Source organism: Alternaria infectoria, assembly GCF_024043175.1.
Source record: "Alternaria infectoria strain BMP 0036 chromosome Unknown scaffold_6, whole genome shotgun sequence".
Taxonomy (NCBI): domain Eukaryota; kingdom Fungi; phylum Ascomycota; class Dothideomycetes; order Pleosporales; family Pleosporaceae; genus Alternaria; species Alternaria infectoria.
In genome coordinates, this window is record NW_026250695.1 from 1,276,116 (window position 1) to 1,301,958 (window position 25,843).

General features: G+C 52.5%; 8 protein-coding genes across 8 annotated transcripts; 4 read left to right on the forward strand and 4 right to left on the reverse strand.

The window, feature by feature from the left end:
- Window positions 1-1,233, forward strand: J4E92_004731 (uncharacterized protein; the record flags this gene model as incomplete). Its single annotated transcript, XM_051496119.1, has 2 exons — window positions 1-295; window positions 341-1,233. The coding sequence occupies 2 exons, from the start codon at window positions 1-3 to the stop codon at window positions 1,231-1,233; spliced, it is 1,188 nt and encodes a 395-aa protein (XP_051353959.1).
- A 134-nt stretch (window positions 1,234-1,367) lies between these two features.
- On the reverse strand, window positions 1,368-2,120 carry J4E92_004732 (uncharacterized protein; the record flags this gene model as incomplete). Its single annotated transcript, XM_051496120.1, has 2 exons — window positions 1,368-1,663; window positions 1,715-2,120. 2 exons carry the CDS (start codon window positions 2,118-2,120, stop codon window positions 1,368-1,370), a joined length of 702 nt encoding a protein of 233 aa, XP_051353960.1.
- Window positions 2,121-4,028: 1,908 nt separating this feature from the next.
- On the forward strand, window positions 4,029-4,871 carry J4E92_004733 (uncharacterized protein; the record flags this gene model as incomplete). The annotated part of the gene is made up of 2 exons (XM_051496121.1): window positions 4,029-4,536; window positions 4,594-4,871. The coding sequence occupies 2 exons, from the start codon at window positions 4,029-4,031 to the stop codon at window positions 4,869-4,871; spliced, it is 786 nt and encodes a 261-aa protein (XP_051353961.1).
- Window positions 4,872-6,565: 1,694 nt separating this feature from the next.
- On the reverse strand, window positions 6,566-8,508 carry J4E92_004734 (uncharacterized protein; the record flags this gene model as incomplete). Its single annotated transcript, XM_051496122.1, has 2 exons — window positions 6,566-8,478; window positions 8,505-8,508. 2 exons carry the CDS (start codon window positions 8,506-8,508, stop codon window positions 6,566-6,568), a joined length of 1,917 nt encoding a protein of 638 aa, XP_051353962.1.
- A 973-nt stretch (window positions 8,509-9,481) lies between these two features.
- Window positions 9,482-10,310, forward strand: J4E92_004735 (uncharacterized protein; the record flags this gene model as incomplete). The annotated part of the gene is made up of 3 exons (XM_051496123.1): window positions 9,482-9,524; window positions 9,577-10,174; window positions 10,226-10,310. 3 exons carry the CDS (start codon window positions 9,482-9,484, stop codon window positions 10,308-10,310), a joined length of 726 nt encoding a protein of 241 aa, XP_051353963.1.
- A 542-nt stretch (window positions 10,311-10,852) lies between these two features.
- On the forward strand, window positions 10,853-12,197 carry J4E92_004736 (uncharacterized protein; the record flags this gene model as incomplete). The annotated part of the gene is made up of 6 exons (XM_051496124.1): window positions 10,853-11,107; window positions 11,165-11,341; window positions 11,392-11,519; window positions 11,568-11,636; window positions 11,686-11,833; window positions 11,889-12,197. 6 exons carry the CDS (start codon window positions 10,853-10,855, stop codon window positions 12,195-12,197), a joined length of 1,086 nt encoding a protein of 361 aa, XP_051353964.1.
- Window positions 12,198-14,234: 2,037 nt separating this feature from the next.
- Window positions 14,235-16,084, reverse strand: J4E92_004737 (uncharacterized protein; the record flags this gene model as incomplete). The annotated part of the gene is made up of 2 exons (XM_051496125.1): window positions 14,235-15,165; window positions 15,216-16,084. 2 exons carry the CDS (start codon window positions 16,082-16,084, stop codon window positions 14,235-14,237), a joined length of 1,800 nt encoding a protein of 599 aa, XP_051353965.1.
- Window positions 16,085-18,157: 2,073 nt separating this feature from the next.
- On the reverse strand, window positions 18,158-25,576 carry J4E92_004738 (uncharacterized protein; the record flags this gene model as incomplete). Its single annotated transcript, XM_051496126.1, has 4 exons — window positions 18,158-18,547; window positions 18,615-25,345; window positions 25,401-25,465; window positions 25,515-25,576. The coding sequence occupies 4 exons, from the start codon at window positions 25,574-25,576 to the stop codon at window positions 18,158-18,160; spliced, it is 7,248 nt and encodes a 2,415-aa protein (XP_051353966.1).
- Between the last annotated feature and the right edge of the window lie 267 nt (window positions 25,577-25,843).

The window sequence follows — 25,843 nt, forward strand, 5'->3', positions numbered from 1 at the left end:
ATGGAAAAGGCTCCTGGGGTTCAGCAATACGAAGTGTGGAGAGATCTGAATGACTGGGAGCGATTCAAATTCTTTGGCCAATTGACCGAATACGAAAAACAGATGGCTGAAATTCGGTTCCCAGCGAGTGGAAGTCTTTACCTTCTGGAGTCAATGACAGAAAGCGACACACACGTCGCTCTGAGCCAAGAGACTGACCCTGTGGGAGAGTTCTGCATAGGCCCCTCATGCGAGCGAGGATGGCATACTACGGAGGCATTAGCAAGTGCAAGCCCTCGATTTGATCAGGGGCCATGTAAGTACGATCCTGGACGATTCGCGTCATAGCTGACTTTATCAGGGCCGGATTTGTCTTCATATGGAACTGCTCTCGTCGAACGAGAGCTCGCAATCCTACAAAAGCGCACTTCCGATGCAACATTTGATTCACCGCGAGGAACTCTCGAGGAGCAGATCGATACCCTTAATATGACCAAAGAGGTCATGTCTCGACTGAACGACCGCACACTCATCGGGAAAGTTTCCGAGCCGGTGCTATGGCACACTGACCTCCATATGGGCAACATATACGTGTCAGGGCGGATGCCACCACAAATCTCATCGATCATCGACTGGCAGTCTATTGTAGTTTCGCCACTGTTTTTGCAAGCACGATTTCCGAAATTTCTTACAGTCGATGATGACTATAAATTGGGTACTATCAAGCTTCCAGACCCGCCGCCTGATCTAGACAAAATGGATGCTAGAGATAGGGAACTGGCTGAGTACAAGTTTGAGCAAGCCAAAGAAGCCAAGGTGTACGAAGTCAGTACCGCAGCCACGAATATGCGGGCTTGGAGGTGTATGCTGATATCATCATTCCTCCGCGAGCTCTTCACTCGGTGCGGAGAAGTCTCGGAAGAGGGCGAGATACCACTTCGCGCGTGTCTCCTCCAGGTTGCTGATTTATGGGACGAAATTAGCTTCGAAGGCGAATGTCCGCTCAACTTCAGCGAAGGGGATGTGCAAAGGCTTGAGCAACAGTTCGAAAAGTACAGTAACTACCACAAAGTACACGAATTTGCGAGAGGAATCCTTAATGCTGATTTCGAAGGCTGGATCAATCCGATGTTGGACTTCGCTGCGAAACAACAGCAGAACAAGGAATTGCTAGAAGAGTTTGTGCGCAGGAGTAGTGAGTTTGGCATGACACCAGAGGAGATGAGGAGAATATGGCCGTACTCGGAACGGTAGCATTTGATTCAAGGATGTGAGAGCGTCGCGCATCGTCGTTGAGTTAGAGGCAGTTACCTGGTAGCTTACACGATCCTAGCATACAAAACCGCGCAACACTTCGATTTGAAGCTTCACAAACAGCTGGAAGCCTTTCACGTTTGTGCGTTCACCGCTGCCGCCTTCTCATCACTAGTGGCATCCGCGCCATCTGCTTCCTGCTTCGACGTGTCGTGGGCGGATTTTCCCTGCGCTACTTTCGGAATGTACTCTGGTGACTCAAGTTCTCTTGCCGGTAGAGCCCCATAGAGCTCGGCAGGCCCATGACTATCGGCGCATTTCGCATTGACCTCACGGTTTCTCGTATCTCCCATCATTTCTCCCGCGCCAATGTGGTGTTGTGTCCATTTCTGTTCGTGGCCGGAAGTGTCCCAAGAGTATGTGGGAGGGGCTATACGCAGTCAGTAATGAGACTCATCTGTTTCATGTTATGGAAGCGTACGTGAGAATCCGTTTGATGGTGCGAGACCAGTAGTTGTTGCAGGCGATGCCAATTCGGCCTTTGGTATCACTTGGCCGTTCGCTGCCTCTGCTTCCGCATTCGCTTTCTTGTTGCGCCGGCGGCGAAACAGGAAGAACACGACTGCAGCGATAATAATAATTCCAGCAAGCGAGCCCCCAACAGCACCTCCAATGACTCCGCTAGAAACTCCATCGGGGCTGGCGGAAGCTGATGGTGTAGGCGTATCACTGGCGGGCGCAGATGTGCTGACAGCGGTCGAAAATGCCGTGGGTGCAGGAACAGTGGAAGAAAGCGCAACGTTCAAGTCATGGAAGTAGTAGTACTGATCCGGTCGGTCCCAAAACGCTGGCTCTAGTTGGCCCTCCGGACATGTCGAGTTGTTCATGCACGCATCTTCGTTGCAACACCCATAAAATGTCGGAGCCATCGAACAAGTCCAGAATGGTGTCGTTCCACCACAAGATGCGCCAGGTGATATGTTGTTGAGTCTTGGATTGCGACCCGCTGGTTTCAGTGCATCGCCGAAGCAGGCATGCTGGCATGGATCCGACATGCAGCATCCGACGAATTTTGTACCTGTCTCGCAGACGTACCTGGTGACTGTCAGTTCCGTACTACGAATTCGCGCTTCGGTCGTCGAAGGGCATGTTGGATCTCATGTCAAATCGTTGACGCACCAAGTACCACCATCTGGACAGAAGAAGTCTCCTGACTCAGCTGCTGCATAGCTGGGATCTGCCATGTCGAAGATGCTATATTGAATACGAGAAAATTACAACGTTGCAGCAAGTTAAAGCCGCAGAGAAAAGTGTGACAAGGTATCAGACTGAGATATCGACCTACGAAGGCGTGCGCAGCAGCCCCCAGGCACCCGGCATGCTTAAGAGCTGGCTATCGCAGATCCAAGAACGCCAAGTAATTGCAACCCAAGACATATATTGCTGTCATGACGCAGTTGCAACGGCTATGGCAAGATATGCCCTGAATGATCCAGTGAAGGGCCCCCTGGCGGCCTATTCGTCCTTCATGGCTGCAGAATGGGCTGTCATGCGAGCAGCGTTCGCATACGGTAATCCAGACGCCACAGGACAGGGGACAGCTCGCGTAGCGAGCCTATAGAAGGTTCAGAGACTGAGAAAGACAGAAAGCTGGGGCCGGTCAGACTAGACGTTGGTGAGGATCAGACCTCAAGATGGTAGGTGGGTTGATTCGTTCAAAGCGCGCTGATTGGCGGGAGTATGCATTTTGCCAGATGCTCATACATGTGTTAAGTAAGGGCGTGGTCAATACTTGGAGTGTAAGCGGTATGTCTACTGCAAGGGTTGCCCTTTCAGATAACGGGTATCTCCCTTCCAGAAGTCCACGCCCTCATGCGACTGGAAAATTCTGCTTCGTTGCGCACTGCTGAGTGCTCATGAGCTCTAAGGTAGGATGATAAGCAGCGTCTGGAACAACCATTTTACCGTCCTTTATGGTATCGCAATTCCTTCTTGCTGGTTGGAGATGCCCCATCTGTAGCAACTCGTCCTTGGTAAATTGAAATGGCATGAGGTACTATGTTTGTCGTAGAAATGCATCTGCGTAGGCGATGCATGAGGTACGCAATGCTAATCTCTAAATGGCATGCGCTATCGCTACCTAGGTTTTGACTCAGTAGAACAAGAGCAGTAACGGTTTTTGTATGAGAACAATGCATGTTAGCGGCCCTTGCGTGCCTTCCTTCGCTGTTTTCTCGGAGATCTTTCCATTACATATCCCCGTGTATTAGTCTTCGAGCCCCATGCTGCTGCAACGTGGAGAGCGCTTCGATTCATGTAAGTACGGACGGCATTTCGCATTCGCTCATATCATCTGTGGGAACTTTGTGACTGTTGATCTAGATGGTGTGGGAGTGGGCGTGCTGAATCTGCCATGTCGCGGTAATTCCTCGGGCAGACTAGGCAAGAAGGCTGCCCCGCACCGGCACCCCGCGTAGCGCAGCGCAGCGTACCTTCTCTTGTCTGTTCCTCAACTGCGCATTACGAAGTACCTAAAAGATGTCGCCGCACTAACATCAATTATCTGATGCTTGTTTTTTCGCTGCCAAAGCTTCGTACAATAGGATCGACATTATCTACGGTGCTGCTTCGAGCGGATAATAGAATAGCTGATCCCTTCTGATGAAAGCCAGCACAGGCCGCTCCAACATGGTAGTGTTCAAGAATGAGGTGCAGCATGTAAGTAAAAGTTCGTAGATGTGTGTTGTATTACTCATGTAAGTTGCTAGCCTATCGCTGCGTTTCAAGCAGCCGCAATGCCCGAGCTGTTCAGTTCAATGCCTTCCAGTCCACAGATCCATGTGCAATATCTCGCCCCAGGACATGAACTCATCACCCCAGAACAATTTCACGCATCAAACCCAGAGAACATTACGGGCATGCTCGCGAAAATGTCACCAACGATAGCAGTAAAATGGGGGCACCATGCTTCTCTCATCGAAGCTAAGAATATGCTGTATGTGGCTGAGAATACATCAATTCCCGTCCCAAAGCTATATGCAGCATATGCATACGGACCTATAGACCGAGACCTTAATGACCATGCAACCGTCTACGATGTATACATCTTTATGGAGTTTATCGAAGGCGAAGACTTGAGAAAGTCATGGGATAAACGCACCTCTACTGAGAAGCAAGCGATCTCGGCGGACCTTAAGAAGCACATGGACGAGCTGCGCTCTCTTCCGCCAGCCCCCTACATCGGATCTGTGGACGAAGGACCAGTCACTGATAATATGTTAGAATGGTCAACATCTTGTCGCGGTATATCATCATGCCCATATCAAGCTATTGATAGCGTATTTCTGACTAGACGTGTAGGTCCGTTCAAAAATGTAGGAGACTTCAATACTACAATCATAGACGCCTTTATCGCCAAGTCCAAAGGCCAGGTTGGCCCTTACATTCGTGGCATGGTCAATGCACATAAGCATGGTATTGTCTTCACTCATGGGGATCTCAGACCTGACAACATCATCGTCAAGGATGGTCGTGTGGCTGCAGTCATCGACTGGGAGATGTCAGGGTGGTACCCGGAATATTGGGAGTTCGCCAAGGCATTCTACATCGAGTGGTTTGTCAATGATTGGGGATCTTGAACCTTATTACTGTGAGCAGTTGATGCATGCCAGATTGATGGAGGTTTTGTGGTAGTTGATGATAGAGCTGCTGCTACTGGCGTTCATAGGGCAATTTGGGTAACTGGCATTCGTTCCATTGGTCTCATGCTACGTTCTTCTTGAAATCGTTCTCTACGCTTGGATTTGCGGTCTGGTTCGCTTGACTTCCACATGCATTACTACTATGGCACCTTCAACGATGAGACCATCGCTTACGGTAAGGCCAACATCTTCGGCATTGCATCCACACCCCAAAAGCCGCAAGGATCACAGCAGGCACGCCGACCCCAATCCCAACTTTAGCATCTGTCGACAGTCCCTCTTTTGAGTTATCTGATGAAGGCGCAATAGCCGCAGTTGCTGTCTGAGAAGGTTGGCCAGGCGTTGGTGTACTAGTCGGGTTGGAGAAACGTGTTTGTAACGATGTAGGAATCGGAGTGCTGTGCGGCGTGTATGATGATGTTGGGGTATCCTCGATCTTCCCTGAGTCCGACCGTAGGATAATCGTTCCGTCTTCGTTCACGTATACACCAGAATGGTCGCTGCAACATGTAGTGTTGCCTTTGCCGCAGCAAAAACTGCCATCGGCACAGTGCGAGACGTGGGTGTAATCTGGTTGACGACCTGTACAGTTAGTGCTCCGCGGTAGAAGGTTTTGGTGATGATGCGTACCGCAAGCGTCCCACAGGGGACTACATCCACTGCCCTCCTCGTCCCAGTTCTGATGTGTACATGCGACCACGAAGTACTGCCCTTTCCAGTAGTCGCTGTAGCAAGCGCCTTGGATACATACATCGTCTGCATAGCCGTCGGTTCGATCGAGGTAGCAACACATGTTTGACCCGGGACAGGGCCGTGGAACCATGTCTAAGAGCCCATCGCTTCTATAGCAAACGCCGTAGGCAGGTAACGCGCGAGCTAATAAAAGCACGAGATAAATCAAAGGTAAGAGTGTCCAGAGGTGCTGCGATGCCATTGTGTCAGGAAGAAAAAGAGAGGCTGGAGAGAATCGACCAGACGAAAAGGAGCATGCGACTTGAGTGCTGAAAAGTGATGGGATACAGATATAAAGAGCAGTCTTTTCACCTATGTTTCGCACGTGTATACGCGTATGGCTTCTCGCGCAGAGCACTTCACCGGTTTGTGAGAGCCTGTTAGACACGTGGGCAGACACAATTGCCCTCTTACAGACAGCATCGTCATACCGGGGGCTGTATTGCCTCACGTCGAAGTTGTGTAACTGCTCGACGTGCTGTGTCGTGGCTTGCGCCGGGTTGAAGGCCGGCAGTCGCGTATTTTAGGAACTGGGCGTCGCGCTCTCCATCGCGCGCGCGCGCAGCGATGGAAACTTCCCAACCCTCCACCTCAGTTGCTGTCCATATCGATCGGTTAAGTTTCGTCGCAATGCGTGCTGCCATCTGCCGAAGGTAGCGTTAATTGTCTCAAAAGAATTGAGAAAAGAAGTGAGGCAGCTGCGTGTCGGCCAAGCGGGAAGCTTATTACAGGGCCCCGAGGAGGACCCCACACAGCCACCGCACTAACTCACAAGGAGTAGACCGTGACGAGGTCACAAGCCCTTCATTCAACGTGCAGCTCTGCTATACGATACCAGAATACTTAGAACGGTAGATAAGCTTCGAATCGAGCAAATACTGGTGGTTCATGATTTCGTCCTACAGTATCGAGATCTTCTTCCACGGCCGAGCCGGAGCCAGAGCTAGAGCTTCACCGGCCATATAGCCGTGCATGTAAGCTTCACCAACAACCGCAAACATGTCCTTTCTCGGTCGAAGTATGATCGGGAAATTGCAGCCAGAGATGATGAAGACCACATCACGGGATCGGGCCTCTACTGGGCCAATCCCAATATATCCCTGCTTCGTCACGAAAAGCCGCCGTTGTCGCATGATGTTCCTCATCGTCGGCGCTCTCATATCGTACTCTACGTTACCCCCACCAGTAAGTGTCGTCATTACGATCGAACTATGCCGTTCAGTGGCGAGGTTTGCTCTTTCCGCTGACACTATCTGTCGTGCCTCGGTAGACACAAATCTCGATTTGAGGATGAAGTCGAAGGCCTGTTTGATGAATTCACCGTCGCGCATGGCAGCGATATCTACGTCCCATACCTCAGCAATACTGTCCAACTGTATGCCTAGTACCGTCATCACATGTAAATCCTGGCTGAAGGAACAGTATGGCTTCGAGTTGCCGGCTGCTCGATAGCCATGCCCTTGGAGAACAACCATATCAGTAGACCCCGAATAGCACAGGGTCATCAAGAGATGGCGATTGACAAGTAGAACCGGCTTCTTTGCGTACGCCTCGCGGCGCCAGTCTGGCACCCATGACGGTAAGCCATCCTTACCATGAACGCCGCTGGCCGCCAGGAGGATGTCAAGTCGACCTTCTTTTGCTACGATGTGATGCGCAGTCTCTCGATACACCTGATCCACCGACTTGCGGTAATCAGGCGCCACAGAGACACCTTCAACGTCGCCCACTAATCCCAACACAACGAATACTTTGTCCCTTGGATCTGTGGATGCGCGATCCCAAGTATTCCAAAGCAGCGACGACAGCGAACTTCCATTTACTCTTGCTTTCGAAAGATTTATCGCCAGTGTGTAACGTCGTCGCAGTGTATCCCACTGCAACTTTCTTTTCATGCCTTCCAGAGCATCTCCAATATCGTCCCATGCTTCGGAATAATCCATGGCCATTTGAAAGGTTTTCCATTCAATTATGGAAGTGCCACATTGCAGTATCGCATCCGAAGCACACCATATCTCCTGTACAATCCAGGTCCGCTCCCACCAAGGGCGAGCAAGTAGCTCATCGAGGGCCTCCCAATAGGCCTCCCATTCATTCTTGAAATACTCGTCGTAGGGATTGCCGTCCATGTTATACAGTACGGGAATGCCTGTCACGGCGAAATCGTCCTTTGTAGCTTCCGCAGTTTCCACAGCCACCATGTACTCATCGTATTCGTCGTACCGGCGATCAATCAATTCTTGCAAGCGTGGGTGCAATTCTGGCAGGTCAGGTATTGGCGGGTCTGGTACTGGCAGGTCAGGTACTGGCGGGTCTGGTATTGGCGGGTCTGGTTTTGGTGGGTCTGGTTTTGGCGGATCTGGTATTGGTAGGTCTGGTTTTGGCTCCTTAGCCTGATGAACTCGCCGCGTCAGCGATGTATATACTCGTACAAGGCGAATCTTCAGTCTCTCCCAATAGGTTGGGCTGTTAGCTGGTTCAGATACCTTTTCGTCCAACCTGGACCAATCTCTCGTATACCATCTGCGATGTTTCCTAGCTGTAGCCAACATCTCCAAAAATTCCATGGCCTGTTCGCTCGACTCGGTGGCAGGTCCAATCCACACAACTACGCGCGTCGCATTCTTGTAAATCTTCCTCATGATAGCGACTTGACTATTGCGCTCAGCAATGTCTTTCTGGTTGATGCAAATAGCGTCTATCCAAATCTTGCGCTCTTGTGATGCATGGCGAAGATGCTCGAGTGCGACATAGAGGGTAGCAGTGACAAATAACGAAGAGTCGTTAATCGTGATGGACCGGTCCGGGCCGTCTGTCCCCCAAGCATACGACAGGCACTCATACTTGGGATGCGAGTTGATGTCGGCATGCTCGATACCGAGTTTGATTGCCGATCCCCGCTCTTCAGAAAGGATGGTAATGAGGCGGATATGATCGGGCGCAGTCAGGCTCTTGTATTGATAGGATGGGCAGTCCATGACTATACCACGGCGTTACCAGATGAAAAGATTCGTGACTTCCACTATAGCGGAAGCTGTCTCGATACTGCCAAGCTCAGTTAAGAGACCGACAGATAGGCTTCAATTGAGCGCACGACTAGTGAACCTGGCAGTTGTTGTATTCAACTGTACTAAAAAGCAGTCTGTCAAGTCTGTCGCATGCTCGTTCAGGGTGTCTTGTGCAACACGCACTCGATGCAAAAGATTATGAGGCTGAGGGGCTGTTGGTGTTGCGGGCATCTTATTATCGTAGGAGCCATACCCAATTGAGTTAGGATGCGGGGAGATTTAGGGACAGCTGTCAAGGCCAAATTGCTCTCCACATCGAAACATCGAAACATCAAGGTAAGGGACCGAGGCTAAAAGCAGTTCCAGAACACCGAGTGCGTCAACGACGCTGATGTGGTGTTTTCCTACCTGTCGCGAGGCTCTGCATGGCGCGTCGCAATATCGACTCTAGCCGCAGACGTGGTTATGTCGCGCGCGTTCGAAGTCGCGTCGTCGGATGACGACAGGGCGCACAAACCTCTCTCCACTCCGCCGCCATCTTAGCCGTAGTTCTGCCTACGGAGAATTCTTGTCCACGAGCTCTGTCGCAGGTTAATCAGAATCGGCACGCGCTAACCTCTCGGCTTCATCAAATCGACGGAGAAACTGACGCCATGTGTGCCATTTTGAGGGTGCACAAGCACGCATGGACTGGATCTGGGGTACAATGAAGCTGGGCGTTTTACATCAAAAGGGCGTCTGGCCTCTGGACGTGTCGCTTGCGCGTTATCGACAAGACCTCGATATCTGATCACGATGCTGTCAAACATGATGACGCGATTGGCTTTGCCTTTGGCCATCCTTTCGTTCTGTAGGGCTCTTACATGCACGGGATACATGCACACGTGACTAACGAGATGCAGTCCTATCCTTCGTCAACGGCCTTCCCACCGATGCGCTCGTCGCACGCCAGTCGAAGAGCCTCCGCATCCTGCCGCTAGGTGACTCCATTACCTGGGGTTACATCAACGGCGGCGGTTCAAATGGCTACCGTGAGCGACTGCTGGCCGACCTTAAGTCTGGCGGCTACACCGTTGACTTCGTCGGCACGCAGCAGTCCGGAACCATGGCGGACAAGGACAACCAGGGTTTCCCTGGCTACACCATCTCCCAGATCCGCGGCGTTGCTGCGGGTGGTCTTGCATTGAAGCCCAACGTCGTCCTGCTCCATGCCGGTACCAACGACTTGAACAGAGGAAACCCTTCTTCGGAGCCTGATGCCGATGCGCCAAGACGACTTGGACTCTTGCTCGATGACGTTCTGAAGACAGTCCCCAACGCCGTTGTTATCGTGGCCAAGATCATTCCATCGAAGCAGTCGGGTCTTAACGCCAACATCAAGACTTTCAACAACGCGTTGCCTGCTATCGTCGCCGCCAGGGTCAGCAAGGGATCGAAGGTTTCCATTGTCGATATGAACGTCCTCAGCACGAGCAGCGAGTTGAGCGATAACCTGCACCCGTAGGTGTTACCTCTTTCATTTGGAGACCGCTCAGCTGACTGATCTTATAGGAATGTCGCTGGCTACGCGCGCATGGGTGACATCTGGAACGCGGGCATCAAGGCTGTTGCCGGTTCGATCCCTGCACCTGCTTAGTTGTTCCCAATTCTGGACTTGCGGGGCTGAGGTGCCAACACATAGTAGTGTGGTAGAAGAGGACACGAGAATCAATTCAACTCTCATGCCATGACTCCGATCTTTCCGATAACGCCACTTCCGTCCCCATGTTCTTGACTACCTCCCCACGAGGAGATGTCGATCCCCATGCCCCGGTACCATACGTCGTCCAAAGAAAGTGGTCAGGTTGGTGAAGTAATCTCAAGCCTTTAGCCGAATGCGGGATCAGCATATTAGCTCCGCAACTGCCGACATTGCTTCGATGCCACGAGGTCGTACGGATTAGGTGAAGTTGTGGTGACCTTAATATGTACTTTTTGGTACGGATGGGGTCGGCAGTTGCATGACGAATGTGAAGAATGAGAGGGATAGCAAACCTTTGAGTGTGGGTCGCATTGGGCAGGTATGGAAGCTTCGGAGAACGTCCCTTGGAGTACTTTATCTTCCAAGGCGTCTTCTCTGCATCGTTCTGTACTTCTTCATCATCTACATCCTTCTGTGAAGAGACATTGCGAATCATCATGCTGTTCCCTACTCTCCTCCTCGCCGCCGTCGCGCAGGCTGCGCCTCAGTTCGGTGGCTCTCAGGGCTTCACCATGTTGCGTTTTGGGTGCGCTCAGAACGTTATCGACCGAATCGATCCTCTTGTCAACCCAGGCCAGGCTCCTTCGCCGCACATGCACCAGGTAGTTGGAGGAAATGCTTTCAACGTCACGATGCAGTCGACGGATATCGCCAAGCTTGCGACATGCACTACTTGCGGGTACTCGGAGGATGTAAGTCATTACGGAAGATGGCACGCATGGGAAGCAAAGTTGACGAAGTGGTGACAGCTTTCCAACTACTGGACCGCGAATGTCTACTTCAAGGCCCGCAATGGAACATACAAGCGCGTACCTCAAATTCCTAACAGGGATCTCTTCAACGACAAGTACACTGGCAAGACCACTGGAGGCTTCGTCGTCTACTACGTGTCTGGAGGCAAGGGCCAAGTCACCGCCTTCAAGCCTGTAAGCCATGAACCTCTCCAGGCATCTTCATGCCCTGACAAAGCATACAGGGCTTCCGCATGCTCACCGGTGATGCCACCAACCGTGTCTCCAAGGGTATGAAGACTCAGACTTGCTTCCGATGCTACAACGCGCCCAACTTTGGTGGCGATAACGCCGCGCCTTGCCAGGATGCCAAGTGAGCATGCACGTCTCGTTGTATTCATGACTATGCTGACGCTTCAAGACTCGATACCGAAGGCTTCCCTACGACGCCTTGCCCGGGTGGTATCCGTAGCAATGTTCTCTACCCAACGTAAGTGACCCATCACGAACAACCTCGTGCGCCACTGACCCGTTGACAGATGCTGGGACGGAAAGAACCTAGACTCGCCCGACCACAAGTCGCACGTCGCGTACCCCTCTAACGGCCCGGCCCTGTTCTCTGGTACTGGCACTGGTGGCAATTGCCCGTCGACTCATCCCGTGAAGATCCCACAGGTCATGCTCGAGGTAAGTCGCAATATATTCCAGTCCAGTCCTCACGGCCAGGCTAACACAATTATAGATCGTCTGGGACACCAGCAAGTTCAACAACAAAGCCGAGTGGCCCGCCGACGGCTCGCAGCCATTCGTTCTCTCGACTGGCGACAACACTGGGTATGGACAGCATGGAGACTACGTCTTCGGCTGGAAGGACGACTCGCTGCAGAAGGCTATGGATGATGCCAAGGGCTGCATGGGTGCCAACTGCGGTAGCTTGAAGACGCAGCAGCCTGCTGATGGGAACAAATGTCTTGTGCCCAACCGTGTAAAGGAAGAACGCGACGGCTGGTTGACGGCACTACCGGGTATGGAGGGTATGCCGATGTTGTAGTCGACCTTGTGCAACAATCGAGCTCAAGCAACCAAATCCGGTATCCCCAAGTATGATTGATACAATCTGAATGACCCAAAGTGTGGTACCCTCAATGCTTCGGAAGAGCTTCGTAATAGCGAGCAGCAAGCTTTGCTGCAAATGCCGGGCTTTTTTGATGGCATATACTCTCCATTCACGTAAAGTGAAACACCTCCTTACACTCCGGACAAGAGAACTCGGGTGTAGCGCCTTCTGTAAACATGTATGATGTCGTAGAAGCTGAAGGCCTTGATGCAGAATCACGCGACAACATCTTCCCGATGATGTCACGTAACAGATACATGTTGTTGGAGCTGTATTTGGGCAGTGGTAGCGGCAAACCACGCGGATAAGACTTCACAAGCTCGTGAAACGGTCGACCGTAATACTGGTCATACGAGTCATCCTTTGCCAGCGCTAGAGCGATCTCGACGAAAACACACCCGAGAGAAAATATGTCTGATTTAGAATTTCTCTTTTCTCCCTTCGCCACTTCGGGGGCGCAATACCTCCTGGTGAAGCCTTGTGGATCGCCACTAGTCGTGCTTTGGCCGAGATCCGTATAATCGTACGACAGACCAAAGTCGGTGTACAAGATCCTCCCTTGATGAATCAGTATATTCTGCGGTTTGATGTCTTTGTGCCGAATAGTGTGTTGGTGGATGAAAGCCAAGGCAGACGCCAAACAGCCAAAAGCGTTCCACATGATGTGACGCTGACGTTTGCGCTCGGCGTTAGATGTTTTTTCAAATTTCGAATCTCTGTGCTCCCGGTAATTTTGCAGAAAGTTCGCCAGATCTCCGCCGTCCGCAACAGGCTCGAGAATGATAGCAAGTTCCCTCCCCTTGATGTAAGTGGCGTGCACTTTGGCGATGTGACGATGGGAGGATAAACGTTGCATAATGTGGACTTCATTGAGAAGCCTTCGCTTGGCATCTTCCATGTTGCGAGAATAGACGTTCGTAATAACCTTCCGTGCGAAAACCGATCCTGTCTTACTATGGCGGACCATCTCAACACTTGCGCTGCCACCATGACCGAGCATTCGTACGTGTTCATATACCAAAAGATGGTCGTCATGGTTCTCATCTTCAGGCTGCCGTGACGGAGCGTCCGCGGGTGAGATCTGTACGAAAGTCGACACACCTCCGGCAGTGTTGCGCGCTTGGTGCATGGCCCTCTTTTGGCCTTTGTGAAACTCTCGGCGAACGACGTCCTTAATGTCTAGAGGTGGAGCTTGATCGCTGCCATTGGTAGCCATCTCTGAGTGTAACGGATATAGGTGAAACCGTCCCAAGAACTACGGGCAGTTAGAGGAAGAGCGCGAACAGGAGCTGTGAGCGGAACCGATTCAGAGATAAGGCTAAATCTGCTTTCGCATCAGGTCAGCTCATCAGTGCACCCATGCACGAGTGATTGGTCGGCGCATAGAGGACCAGCCTGCTTCGCCACCTGCAGCCTGACGTGCTTCGAGGTGAGTACAAGACATATTGTGCAGCGTGTTGGAAAGAAGAAATTTAGTGACAGAACTGATGGAGAATAAGGCTCATCTTTTTGGCAATGGGGACGAGCGAGCAGCGCGTGTAGGGGTCGCCGCGCGTAAAGTGAAGACGCGACGAACTCGCGTGCTTGTATTCTGAGGTGCCAAGGCCCTTAGCTTGATTTGGCCTAGCCTCAACGCGCCCCAGGTGCCGACTCGCAGCCTGGGCTCTCAAGTGCTGGAACATTTCGACGAAAGAGTTCTGAACTTGCTATACGTCAATAGCATTATGTATCAGCCTTGCAATGCCCACTAGGAATTTGCGAGTGGGGGTTACTGGCCAGCAGATAGTACACTCGGGTAAAGGTAGGCGGGTTTCCGAAGAGAACATATAATTAACATACATATCTACCGAAAAACCAATACTAACGCTCGACCAAAACATCGCTCTAAGGGGTATCGACGACAAATTCTATGCAAACCGCAAACTCCTTACACTTTTCATCCTCTCCACACCTGCCACCACTCTAACACCTCTACCTCCTAAAGCTCCACCCCCTCTTCCTTGCCCCGATATCCGTCTGCGACCTTTCCAGCGTCGGCATAGCCGTAGTAGTAGGATCACTCTCACGAGGTCTCGTGAGCGTCCTCGCGCGACTCCACGCCCTGCCCCTCATACTCTCACCGCCATCAGCCAGTTCCCTCTCCCTTTGTCTCCTCTGTTGCTCCTCCGCACTTTGTTGTTTCCATCCACCTTCCGTTCTATCCTCTTGCTTTTCTGGCCACAGAATTTGGTGAATGACAACAGCGCGCACGTTCATGAAGATGACGAAGAACCACATCATGACGAGGGCGATGGTCATTGCGCAGCCGATGAGGGCAATGGCTCTGTTGTCGTTGAGGGCGCGAGCGATGGCGAAGGTCGATGTTGTGAGAGCTGTATTGGGGAAGATGAAGGAGTACCATGTCATCGCGAAGTCCATCTTGCCTCTCCGGGCACACGACCAATGCGCACCGACGCTGACGAAGAAGAACCATAGGGCTAGACCCCAGAGCCATAGTCCCATGTAGTTGGCGCAAATCATGCCGACTTTGCCTGCGAGCTCGCCGTTCCCTTCGCCCATGAAATCGCTGGGTACGGTCTTTGGGAGCTCTTGGCCCATCATGATGACTCCGGCAATGGTGAAGCCAGATGGACCGACGGAGATGAACATACCCGGGCGGAGCGATTCCTTGGGAAGTTTCTGCGTCATGAGACGGTAGATGAAGGCGGCGTAGATCATGAGCGACACCAGGAAGCCTATGCCTTGGATGACATACCCAGTCAGGATGATGGTGAGTGAGATGGTTGGATCTTCGACCTTGGGCGCGAGGTTACCAGCGTGAGGCCCGATGATGAGCAGAGGGTATGCTGGGAAGATCCAAATGGGCGTCATCTGGGAAATGGTAAAAGTCGTGGTAGACCACCTGTGATTGTTAGCGTACTTGTCAGTATACGATGAGAGATGGACACGAACATGAGAAGGTAGATGCCAATGGAGAAGCAAACAGCAAGACCACAGTCCATCCAGAACAACACAATCATGCATTGCTCCAGCCACTCTCCCACCCCAGCCATGTCAACTCCAAACTGACTGATGTTGATCAAAATGATGCCAAAACTGACAATAGCTGCAGGGATAAACAGCGACTCGGTAGGATGTAGAAAGGAGGCTTTGAACGTTCGCGGGTAGAAGTAGAACCGGCAAGAGATCATAGCGACGTTGAACAGGAACAAGACGATATTGAGGATGAAGAAAATACATCCTAGCGCGTAAATGCCGTGGAAGCGGAATGGCACAGTGTACAGGACGTTGGCGATACCGCCGGTGGCCATAGTAAGGCAGAACCAAGTCCAGGTGAAATGCCGTATCCGCTCCTTGAAGCTCAACTTCGTCCTCTTCTCCGGCACATCTGAATTTTGAACGCTGCGCTTTGTACTTCTGGTGGCGACCGCAGCTAATGCCGTCGGGTTCTCGCGTATGGAATCGTCAGTCTTCTCCGTAGAGTTCGTGTCGACCCTCTCGTTCTCGTCGCCATGGTACTCTATCTCTTCCTCTTCGCGCTGAATCTGTTTCTGCACGTCGTTGGAAAGGCCTTCGGGCTCATCGCGACTCAGGGGCGTTGCCAATGTGAGGCTGGGATCATCGAAGGGATTCTGGTTCGTCGGATCCGGATGCGGCGTCGCGACATTCGGGTGCGAGCGCCATTGCAGTCTCTCCTCTGCACTTGACACCGAGGCGGTGGAAGAACTCGACGCCGGTCTGTGTACGACGCTGGAAAAAGGCGGAAAGCTGTCGTTAGTAGGCAAGCGGCCTATCGCGAGGTTCTGCGTGTTGCGGTTCATGATGCCAAGGTCGAGCCGCAGCGGTACATGCGGGGCGAGCGAATTGGCAGCTGGAGTCGGAAATTGTGGTTCAGCAATGACCGAATGATGTCACACCCCTTTTTCGCAGTTGCACGTGTCGAAGTCTTCGACTCGACGCTAAACACAAGAGAAAGACTGCACAAAAAACCCTCAAGACGAACTTCTGGATTCTGAAACAAAAAAGTCCGGCGATAAGAAACCCTATGTACCTGCACGCGCCTCCCGTAAGAGCACCGCTACAACAGTTTTTGACCAGCCCCCCACCCCGTCGATCTGCCGCACTTCCAGTCGCGACAAACCAGAGGCCAGCAAAGTTGCGTCGACATGGCCATAGCGGCCACACCATCTCGGCTATCTAGCCGGTGCCCTTGGAAGACGCGTTGTTAGCGGCAATGCGGAACATAACCCAAGAGCAAACCCAAGCGTTTCAGAACCGTCCATCTGCAGGTTGCCGTCACCATCATTTGTGTGGCTGTGTTCTACACCCGTTCCTTCCGCGTCACTGGCGGGAATAGTTTGTCTCCATGATAAGGATTCGACGTGCCAGTGGGTTCTCGGACGTTCTGACGTTTCGGCTGGCCAGGGGCCGACCCGGCCGAGAACTACTGCCCAACACCAAATTTCAAACCATCAAGTGGCCCAACATAAGCACTTCTACAAATTCAGCTCTGACAGTCGTTGATGTTTTGCCGGGCATTACTCCGGAATACGACAAGCAGACTCACTAGCAAGCATTTCGAGGTCAATGACGCGCTGGACCGTACAACTTGTAGCACGTCCGTTGCTTTTGAAACCATTTTGCTCTACATTCTCATGTTGATCTCACGGTTATTACGGCTGAAGATCCCCTCGCGATTTGTCTACCACGTCACGTGCGCTCCTTGGAGCTGGCAAGAACGGCATCTTCGATTGCGACTACACTGCGGAGACCGTTAGCCTACAAGTCTGTCTTTAGTTCGGATCCCTACGCGTGACGTACGGAGACATGTATCCGAACGTAGATACTCTGAACCTTCGATTCAAACTTGTAAATTGATTACCGTTCTGTCAACAGCTTGCAGCCGAGATGCAATGTCGAATCTGCTGCAGCAATTTTGATTTCAAAACGAATACTATACCAAGAAATTTACATTACCAGCATGGAGCATGGTGACACAACAGGAAGCTAAGCACGGCAACGTACTCCACTTTTACCCGTCAAAGAGGGTACCGTCTTTACAATGCCGAGAAATTTGCGTTAAACTCCACGGACAAGAATCGGCATATAACATATCAACTTCAGACTTTAGTCTAGACCACTGAATCCGGACAGCTGGTAACATAGTGCATCTTGTGCCGTTGTTCCGCCTGGGTACTGGCAAGCACGGCAGGAAAGAGAGCGAACCCGTTCTACAAATGGTACACATGTGGAGGATCTAGATCCCACTCGTTCTATACTTTTCCCGGTACATGTTACATCAGCTTCTTCATATCCACAAATCACGTTTGCATCGCGGGCAGCGAGTGTCTGGTCGTCCCTCGACAGTACTAGACCCAGTCTTTTCGGATCCTTCCATGCGTGTCTCCACTCAGAACAACGTCGTGAAAGACCCTTCATGCATTGTCAGTAGTTCATGCAGACATCAGCGTTACTGACGGGCTGACTAGTCAGACCCTGTGGCGTGTACTGCATCTTGGACGGTAAGCACGGCAGGAAAAGATACCAAAGGTAGCATTCTATCCACTTACCCTTTTTTGACATCTGAAAGACGTGGCACATGTCGCAAATTGAGATCAAGACCCATAGTGAAAAAGCAGCAATTCATCATTAACCCCACAAGTTACACATCCCTCAACACCAAAAGCACCACTGCAATGCCGCTGGTCCTTCAGAGATATCGAGAGAAGGAAAACATCCTCTCTGATCATACACGAAACATCGCCCATGAAAGCCCGTAACTCCACGCCTAAAACCATGCCATGCCAACGCTAATGCTACCAATGAACAACCCAACCAAATCATGACACCATTCGTCCCACACTCTGCATGAAATGATGTCCAGAACGAACAGCCTACCAGAAACTACACCACCCAATATAATGCTGACAAAGATTCTCCAAATTCGTCGCCTCCTTAATCAACCGATCAACCTGCATCTCTGTCCTCAACTCCTCTCCTTTACCGAAGTCCTTACCGGTCAACTTCTCCTTAACACGACTGAGAACCTGCAAGGCACGTGCATTCTGCACTTCCTTGGCGTCGACGTCGTTGTTCTGGGGAGGAGCAATGGAGGAGCGGTGGCGGGGGCGACCGACGATGCTGGGCATTTGGTGGGGGTCGTTGGGGTTGGGGTTTGCGGGGTCGGCGACCATGATGGATTGGCGGCGTTCAGAGGGGTAGTTTGGCTCCGGGGAGGTGTCGCGGTGGTTGAGGCGCCAGGTTAAGAGGGGGTCGTGGATGAACTGTTGGGTTGGTGGTTAGTAAATCAAATCAAACATGTGTGAGCATGGGGTAAGGAAGGGAACTTACAGCTTCAAGCACAGCCATGACACTCTCCTTGTTGCTCCTCAACACGCGCATGACGTGCTCGCAAGTCGTCCGGTAGCTACCCTCGATATTACTAACTTCCATGGCATACGTCAACATGCGCGTGAGACGGAACGGTACGCGTTCCGGGTACTTCTCCCGGTGCATGGCTACTTCGAAACAGTCGCCGAAATCAATGTGAATAATGTTGCCGGTGACGCGGTCCAGCATCAAGTTACTAGGGTGGCGATCGCCGAGACCCAGAATGTAACCGACCATGGACATGACGGCGAGAGAACGCGTGTAGTTTGTGCGGCGATCAAGCCAGGCTTCTGAGGATTTAGATTTGAGCCACAAGACGCGGTAGAGATCCTGGCCTGTTGTGTTGTCGAGCGCGTAGCCAAAGACTTCAACCTTTTGCATGAGCGTGAGGCAGTCGTAATCAGGCGCCATCTGCAGCATGATGCGGTGCTCAATGTTGAGGAGAATCTTTCTACTATCGCGGTACTCGCGGATGAGCACATGCAGAGTGTCGCTGTTAGGGACCCAACCAAGCAGACCGGATTGCGTACTAAGCGGGACCGCGGCGTAGCGTTGGATATTAAGGTGTCGCTTACGAGACTCCACATCGTTGGAGAGCAGCGTGTTGCAGAGACCGAAGAGTTGCATGACACGCTCGTCTTGACGAATGTCTTCGTGGCCCTTGAGGACATGGGTGTGTGCTTTCCCGTCGCTTCCGCGCATTTCCAGCTTCCTGGGTCGCTGCTTGGACTGGATGACGGATGCAACAGGGTCAAACGAGATGATGCGGATAACCGGCTTGCCAACCTGGTACGTTCCAGGAACAGCAAGTTCAAGGTCATGCGCGTCCTTGAGCTTTGGTGAGACATACTGCAACTCAAGCGTCATCAAGGACGGCAATTGACGAGCGATCTTGCGGAACACCTGGTAGTAGAGATCCCATGCCTGGTTGAGGTCGCCTATTTCACCGGATGTCCTGAATGTATTACACCAGTCCCGGGCTTCTTGGAGTTCGCGACCGAATGATTGGATGAATGAGATTTCACGTAGAGTCTCAGGTCCCTTGTCGAGCATCGCATGGAGTGGGGCGAGAGTAGCAAACATGCCGTCGATGTTGTGATCGCCAAAGTAGAGCCTACTGGCTTCCTCAAGACCCTCATGCCATTGCTCATGCCAGAGCACAGCAATACGAATGAGTTCGTGACTCACAAGATCTGCTTGTTCGACCAGCTTCGGCGAGTGCTCGCGCATGGCCTCCATGAGTTCCTTAGCGGATCGCTGACGTCGCGATACATCCGACTTCATCGAGACAGTCAATGGGAAGACCAAAGCCTGAGGATGTGCCTTGCCGACTTCGATAAGCAGCTGATGAATCGATTGCCGAACCACGGCGTTGGGTTGGTTGATCCTAGCGAGCAATTGTGGAATGACCTCGAGCCATGTGTCGATCGGCACAGACTTCGTACCCTCAGTAATGGTGCGATTGACGCCCTCTCGTCCACCATAGCTAAACCACAGGGTAAGCAACCTGAGCGTGTCCTGCAACGAACTAGTTGAAGACAGTGCGATTGACTTGAAGAAACCCTGGATAGCCGGGATGACGTGATCGTGGATGATGTTATTAGGCACTTCAGTGGCCTCTCGGTCAGACTTGGAGGTGATGGAGTTGATGACTTCGAAATTCGCGAGAGCCCAAGCGTGCCAGGCCTTGTACCAGTCCTTGTTGTAGCGTGTCGCAGCCGCATATGCCGCTAGGATCTCGTGAACAAACTCGTGCTCCCACTCGCCGTCTTGGAGCTCTTGCTGCCAGTCACCTTGCTTGAGGTAGCATTTGGCGAGTAGGCGATGGCTCTCGGCTAGTTCAGTAGGCGAGGCACCTATGGACGACCCGTTTAGCATGCTTGAGCCATTCATACCATTGACTCCACTGTGTCCATTGGTAGCAGCAAAGGGGTTTATGTTTGTGAACATGTGCTGACCATTGGACATACCGTTCATTCCGTTCTGCCCCATCATCGGATTGGTCGCGGCCCTTGTGCGCATCGCGAGGTCCTCAGATAGTCGTCCGGTGAAGTCCTTCATACTATCAAGAGCTTCCTGCTTGAAGTTCTGATCGGCCCACATGTACTTGTAGGTCGTGTATGCGACTGGGTGCGAGATCTCGTGGGCGTTGTTTCGGACGAACTCAACTACAGTGCTGTCGCCAGTGCTCTCGATATCCAGTAGCTTCTGTAACGCCTTATTGGCGAGGTTCATCCTGTTGCTCTTGCGGCAAAGGTTGGTGTACTTGATCCACATATCGGTGCCCTCCTTTGGTGAGATGACGAGTTGTCGGACCTTGATCATGCGCTGCCAGACTTCAGGGTTTGGTTGCAGTCCTCTAAGCCGCTTCATCCAAGTCTTGCGCATGCTGCGCTGCTTCTCAAGATTGCCCTCGTTCTGCTTGTACTGCATGATCTCCTCAAGCTCTGCCAGCATCTGCACACGAATCATCGGCAGGTAGGCGCGCTGGTAAGACTCTCCGAGGAGCGAGCTCAACTCTGTGTCAAGGCCCTTCCTAGCCTTGGCAATCTCGTCAACAGCAATCTCGAAGCGGTTGTTGTGAATGTTGAGGATAGACGCGAAGAAAGCGCGGTCGGGCGACTGTTCTTTCATGACACCGAGGTAGTTGTCCATATCCGCAAACTTGCCGAGACCCCAGGCGGCCGTGGCAGCAAGCGGTGCTATCGCCTTACGATACTCCTGCGTCGCGTTGGCCCACTTCTCCTTTGACAAGCTGGAAAGCAGATCCCACTCTCCTAGAGCGTGCAAGCAGCGCATCTTGCCCATGGTGACATCGAAAGAATCGGGTTCTTCGAGTTCGCGCCTCTGATAGGCAGCAAGCGCTTCGTCCCATTTCTGCAACTTCTCGAACCAAGTCTCTTTCAACTCTACATCCGCGTAGTTCTGCGCCTTGCGCAATATACCGAATGCTGCGTCGGTCTGTTGCAGCTGGTTGTTGATACTGATAAGGGCTTCCACAGCGCTGGAATTCTGTTCCGCGTTGAACTCGAGCTCCTTGTAGTGCAGTGCCTTGGCAAAAGCGTGGCACTTTCCAGCATACATACCCAGGATCCGCACATCGATCGGTAAGGCTTTGTCGTCGTGCTCCATGAACTCTGCCAAGTTGAGTAGGACTTGGAGAATCTCTGGCGGAATGTTGGGCGACGTGAGTGCTGTCTCTATAGACCGAACAAGCTCTTCTTGATACTGATCGTAGAGCTCAGTCCAGCATGAGACGAACGCCGAGTTGAACAGTGTGCGTGCGATCGGATTGTACACGCTACCCAGTGGTGTGCAGGCGCGTAGTGCCTGCTGTGGCGACTCTCGGAGAAGTTCAACACTGAACCTTCGCATCCATTCGATCCAGTCTTCCTTGGTGGTCTTGTTAGAAGCCTCCCAGGCCTGCTTGAGATGCTGCTGGTTGACCGCCAACTTCTTAGTGAGGATCTCCGCAGGGTTCAAGTCCTCATCGTCTTCGCCGTATCGCTCATCTGGGCTGAGATCTTGAGGTAGTGGCTCGCCTTTCTGCAGCTTTGATACGATACGTCCGTAGTTCTCATGGGGTACCTTGTGCGCGATGAGGATCTTGTTGACGGTCGGTACAAAGTGAATGTAGTCCGGACCAAGTTGGAAGATGAGTGCACAGAGCGTCTCGAGCGCAGTCTGCTTGAGGGTTGGCTCGTTACCGGAAAGCACTCGGCAGAGGGGATGCACGATACGCGCAGCGAACTCGGAGACGTTGACTTGTTTCGATAACCGTCCTAGTGTTTCGATGGCATGTCTCCGGATCTGGATGGGTTGGCCTGGCTTGTCGAACATAGTTACCATGACCGGAATGATGAGATGCATGTACTCTTCCGCACTGGAGCCGAAAATAAGGAAGGCATGTAGCACACGCTCTGATGGCAACCGCTTGCCAGTCTGGTCGGAATCAAGAACACTCAGCATGAGAGGTAGAACATCAGCCAGGTAGACCTTGAACTCGCCTTCCAGCGAGCGGGCGATAGCCTCGATCAAAGAAAGAATGGTAGCTTGTAGCTGCGGGCTGCTACTCCAGTACTCCTTGATCGTTGCAAGGATGCTGGGCAAATAAGGACGAATATGTTGGCGAACAATTCGAACAAGCTGGCTAAGCTGGTTGAAGTAACCTTCGGAGCGTCCAGCCGGCGTTGATCGGATGACGTGGAGGAAGCCAGGTACAACTTGGCTGAGGAAAGGAACACACTTCAGTCCCATGGTCGCGTAGATGTTCATGACAGCTTCGACAATGGCAGTGTGGTACTGCACAAGAGACGGATCCTTGAGTAGTCCCATGAGCGTGCTGATGACAATCGTCGGGTAGTACTCCTCATTCGAGGGTGTTGTGCCTTGCATGATGAGCGAGACGTCAGTGATAGCCTGCGCTTCCAAGATCAGGTGCTTGTCCGGCGACTGTTCCATGATCTTCTGGTACTCGTCCGGATCCAGGGCTCCAAGGGTACCCATGAGCCTAACAGTCTCCCTTCTGAGTTCGCCTTCCGGTTCCGTCTTGACGATGCTCATCAGAATGTTCATCAGCTCTGGGTATTCCCGGTACGGTTCTATGACATAGCCGGCATTTGTCGCCAGCTGTCCGAGAGCTTTCAGAGCCGAGAATCGCTTAGCATCCGACGTCTGATCCTGCATAAAGTCTAGGATGACGGGCATGAGATCTTTGATGTACTTGACCATACCCTCGCCGCCGACTGTGGCGAGGTCGCCAATAGCCTTGAGCGTTGTTGAAGCAACCTCGGGGTTTGAGTCTTTGCACTTGGGCAGCAGAACCTCAACAATAGGATCTATCAGCGGTTTGATAAGGCTGTCCGCGGCGCCGACTAGACTACTAATCAACTTGGCGCTCTCTTCCTTGCTGCGAGGGCTGTTGGCGTAGTTGACCTCAGTCAGCAGCTGAAGTAGGACTTTGCGCAAGGAAGGGAAGACGTAGGCAGGATTGACGGCCGTCAGGCGACCAATGATGGACATGGCAGCTTCTCGAATGGCGAAGACCTCGTCATTGAGAGCGAGGAAGAGAGTGCGGACGTTGTCTGCTTTTCCAAGATGACGGTCGAAACGTGCATCCAGTGCCATGAGGACATCCCACCGAATGTCGGGTTCAACATCGCCTACACCGACAGTCAAGAGCTTCTCGATGATGTCGCCCACCACCTTTGTCGCATGAGTACTAGTCTGGTGAACAATGGGATCTTTGACAAAGAGTTGACAGCAAGTCAGGGCGGCGCGCTTCCGGATCTCAGCGTTATCGGCTTCTACGTATCGGATGGCAACATCGCGGACGAACTCGTTCAGCACGTGCCCTGTGAAGTCGAAACTACCGAGCGTGTGTAGTGCCAGTGCGATCTCTGCTTCTCGCTGGGGTATGATCGAAGGGTCCTTGTGATCGCGTGTCCATATTTGTGGAGGTTGTGAAATTTGGAAGGGACTGCCGAGGGGGAGGAAGTGTCGTCCAGCAAGGATCTGGCTGAGAAGATCCAAGAGCTTTTCTTGGATCATAGGGCGTGATGGTGGTACATAATGCGCCATGTCTACAAGAGCTTGGAAGAGTGCATCGCTTAAGCCGCAGGAAAAGATGGGATCCAGTAACCGCTCAACAGACTTGGTGAGTGCCTGGCCGACGGCTGCCGCAACCATGCTGAGACATTGGAAGATTGGCGCTTCGTTGATGGCGGCCTTGTTCCGTGCCTTCGCGATCAGACCCTCCTGTATGAAGCCTAGGATGCCCTCCAGGTATGGTGAGATGGCGACTCCGACCGCGTTTGCAATCTGTCCAATGGCGACGAATGCCTTGTCCCTGTCGCGGTCCTTCCTAATGAGACCCTGGAGATGTAGCATGCACTGGTGTAGGTACTTGGTCGCAAACTCGGTTGGCGAATAACCAGCGAGGATGGGTATGATGAGCACCACCTCCCTCCGCACGAGCGCATCGCGGTGCTCCCGATACTTCAGTACGTGCTCAACCGTCTCCTTGTACTTCTGGTCGTTCATGAACATGGCGCTCTTGTCGAGGAGCTCCTTCATGGTGAGGAGGGAACCGTGAATCGCTTCGTTCGTGTTGATGGTGAAGCCGCGCAGGATCTCGTCGTAGACCTTTCCGAACCATAGCTGGCGCATCTGCGAGTCGCGGGGGGATATGATCTCGAAGCAGGCGCTGATGGCTTCGGCAGCGGATTCCCGGATGAGGACCTTTGGATCTCGTAGGGCGACCCAGATGACCTCGAAGATTTGCGCAATCCATTGGTACATGAGCGTAGGTGAGTTCTTCGCCAGTTCCCGCAGGATGAGGACAGCGGCGAAGCGTCTATTCTCCAGGCGCTCCAGCTGCAGCCACTCCAATGCGCCCTTGACCTCTGCTTCGACTAGCTCCGCCGTGAGTGTACCGCCGGGCTTCGCGAGTCGTCCCAGGGCCTTGGCCGCGACCACCATGGCTGTGATGTCCTGACCCCGCATTACCGCCCGAAGGTATGAGGCGAACCGCGTCGTCTTCTGGCCCGCATCGTCACCGCGGAAGTCGATCAGGGCGTTGAGCGCGTGGATGCCGCCGATGCGTTCGTTCGAGTCGGTGCCGGTGACGATGAGGCCCGAGATCTTGGTGTAGACTTCATTGTTAAATGTGGTGAAGACGTTGGGCGCGAGTTCTGCACAACATCAGTTTCCCGTAGCTTGGGCGGAGTGCTTCGCGTTGTCTCTCACCTCGATGCGCCGATTCGACCTGCTGTCGCAGCGCGGTTGCTGCCCGCTGTCGCGTCTCGTCATTTCTTGGTTTGTCAGCCGCTTGTCGCAATGGTTGTACTGTATGGAGCTCACTTTGACCGTAGGTCGTGGACTATGCGGTCCAGGTTGGCCGAAAGGGGACCCTGCTGCGACATCTTGACTGCTTCAACGGAAGCCTTTCGCAGCAAGAGTTTGTGGTCTCACTCCATCCATGAAAAGGAGCGAAAAGAGTGTTGTAGAGGGGCGCGTGGGGAGAATTGGTGTTGCCAAAGTTACTGGACGCTGCAGCCGTATGTCACGAACGCGGACTAGCGCATTGACCTCACGCGAGCCTCGGGAGCTAACCCAAAGCGCACACCGGGGATCCGCAACACCAGCCCGTGATTAGCAACGCGGTGAGGATAACGGGTGAGTGTGGCCAG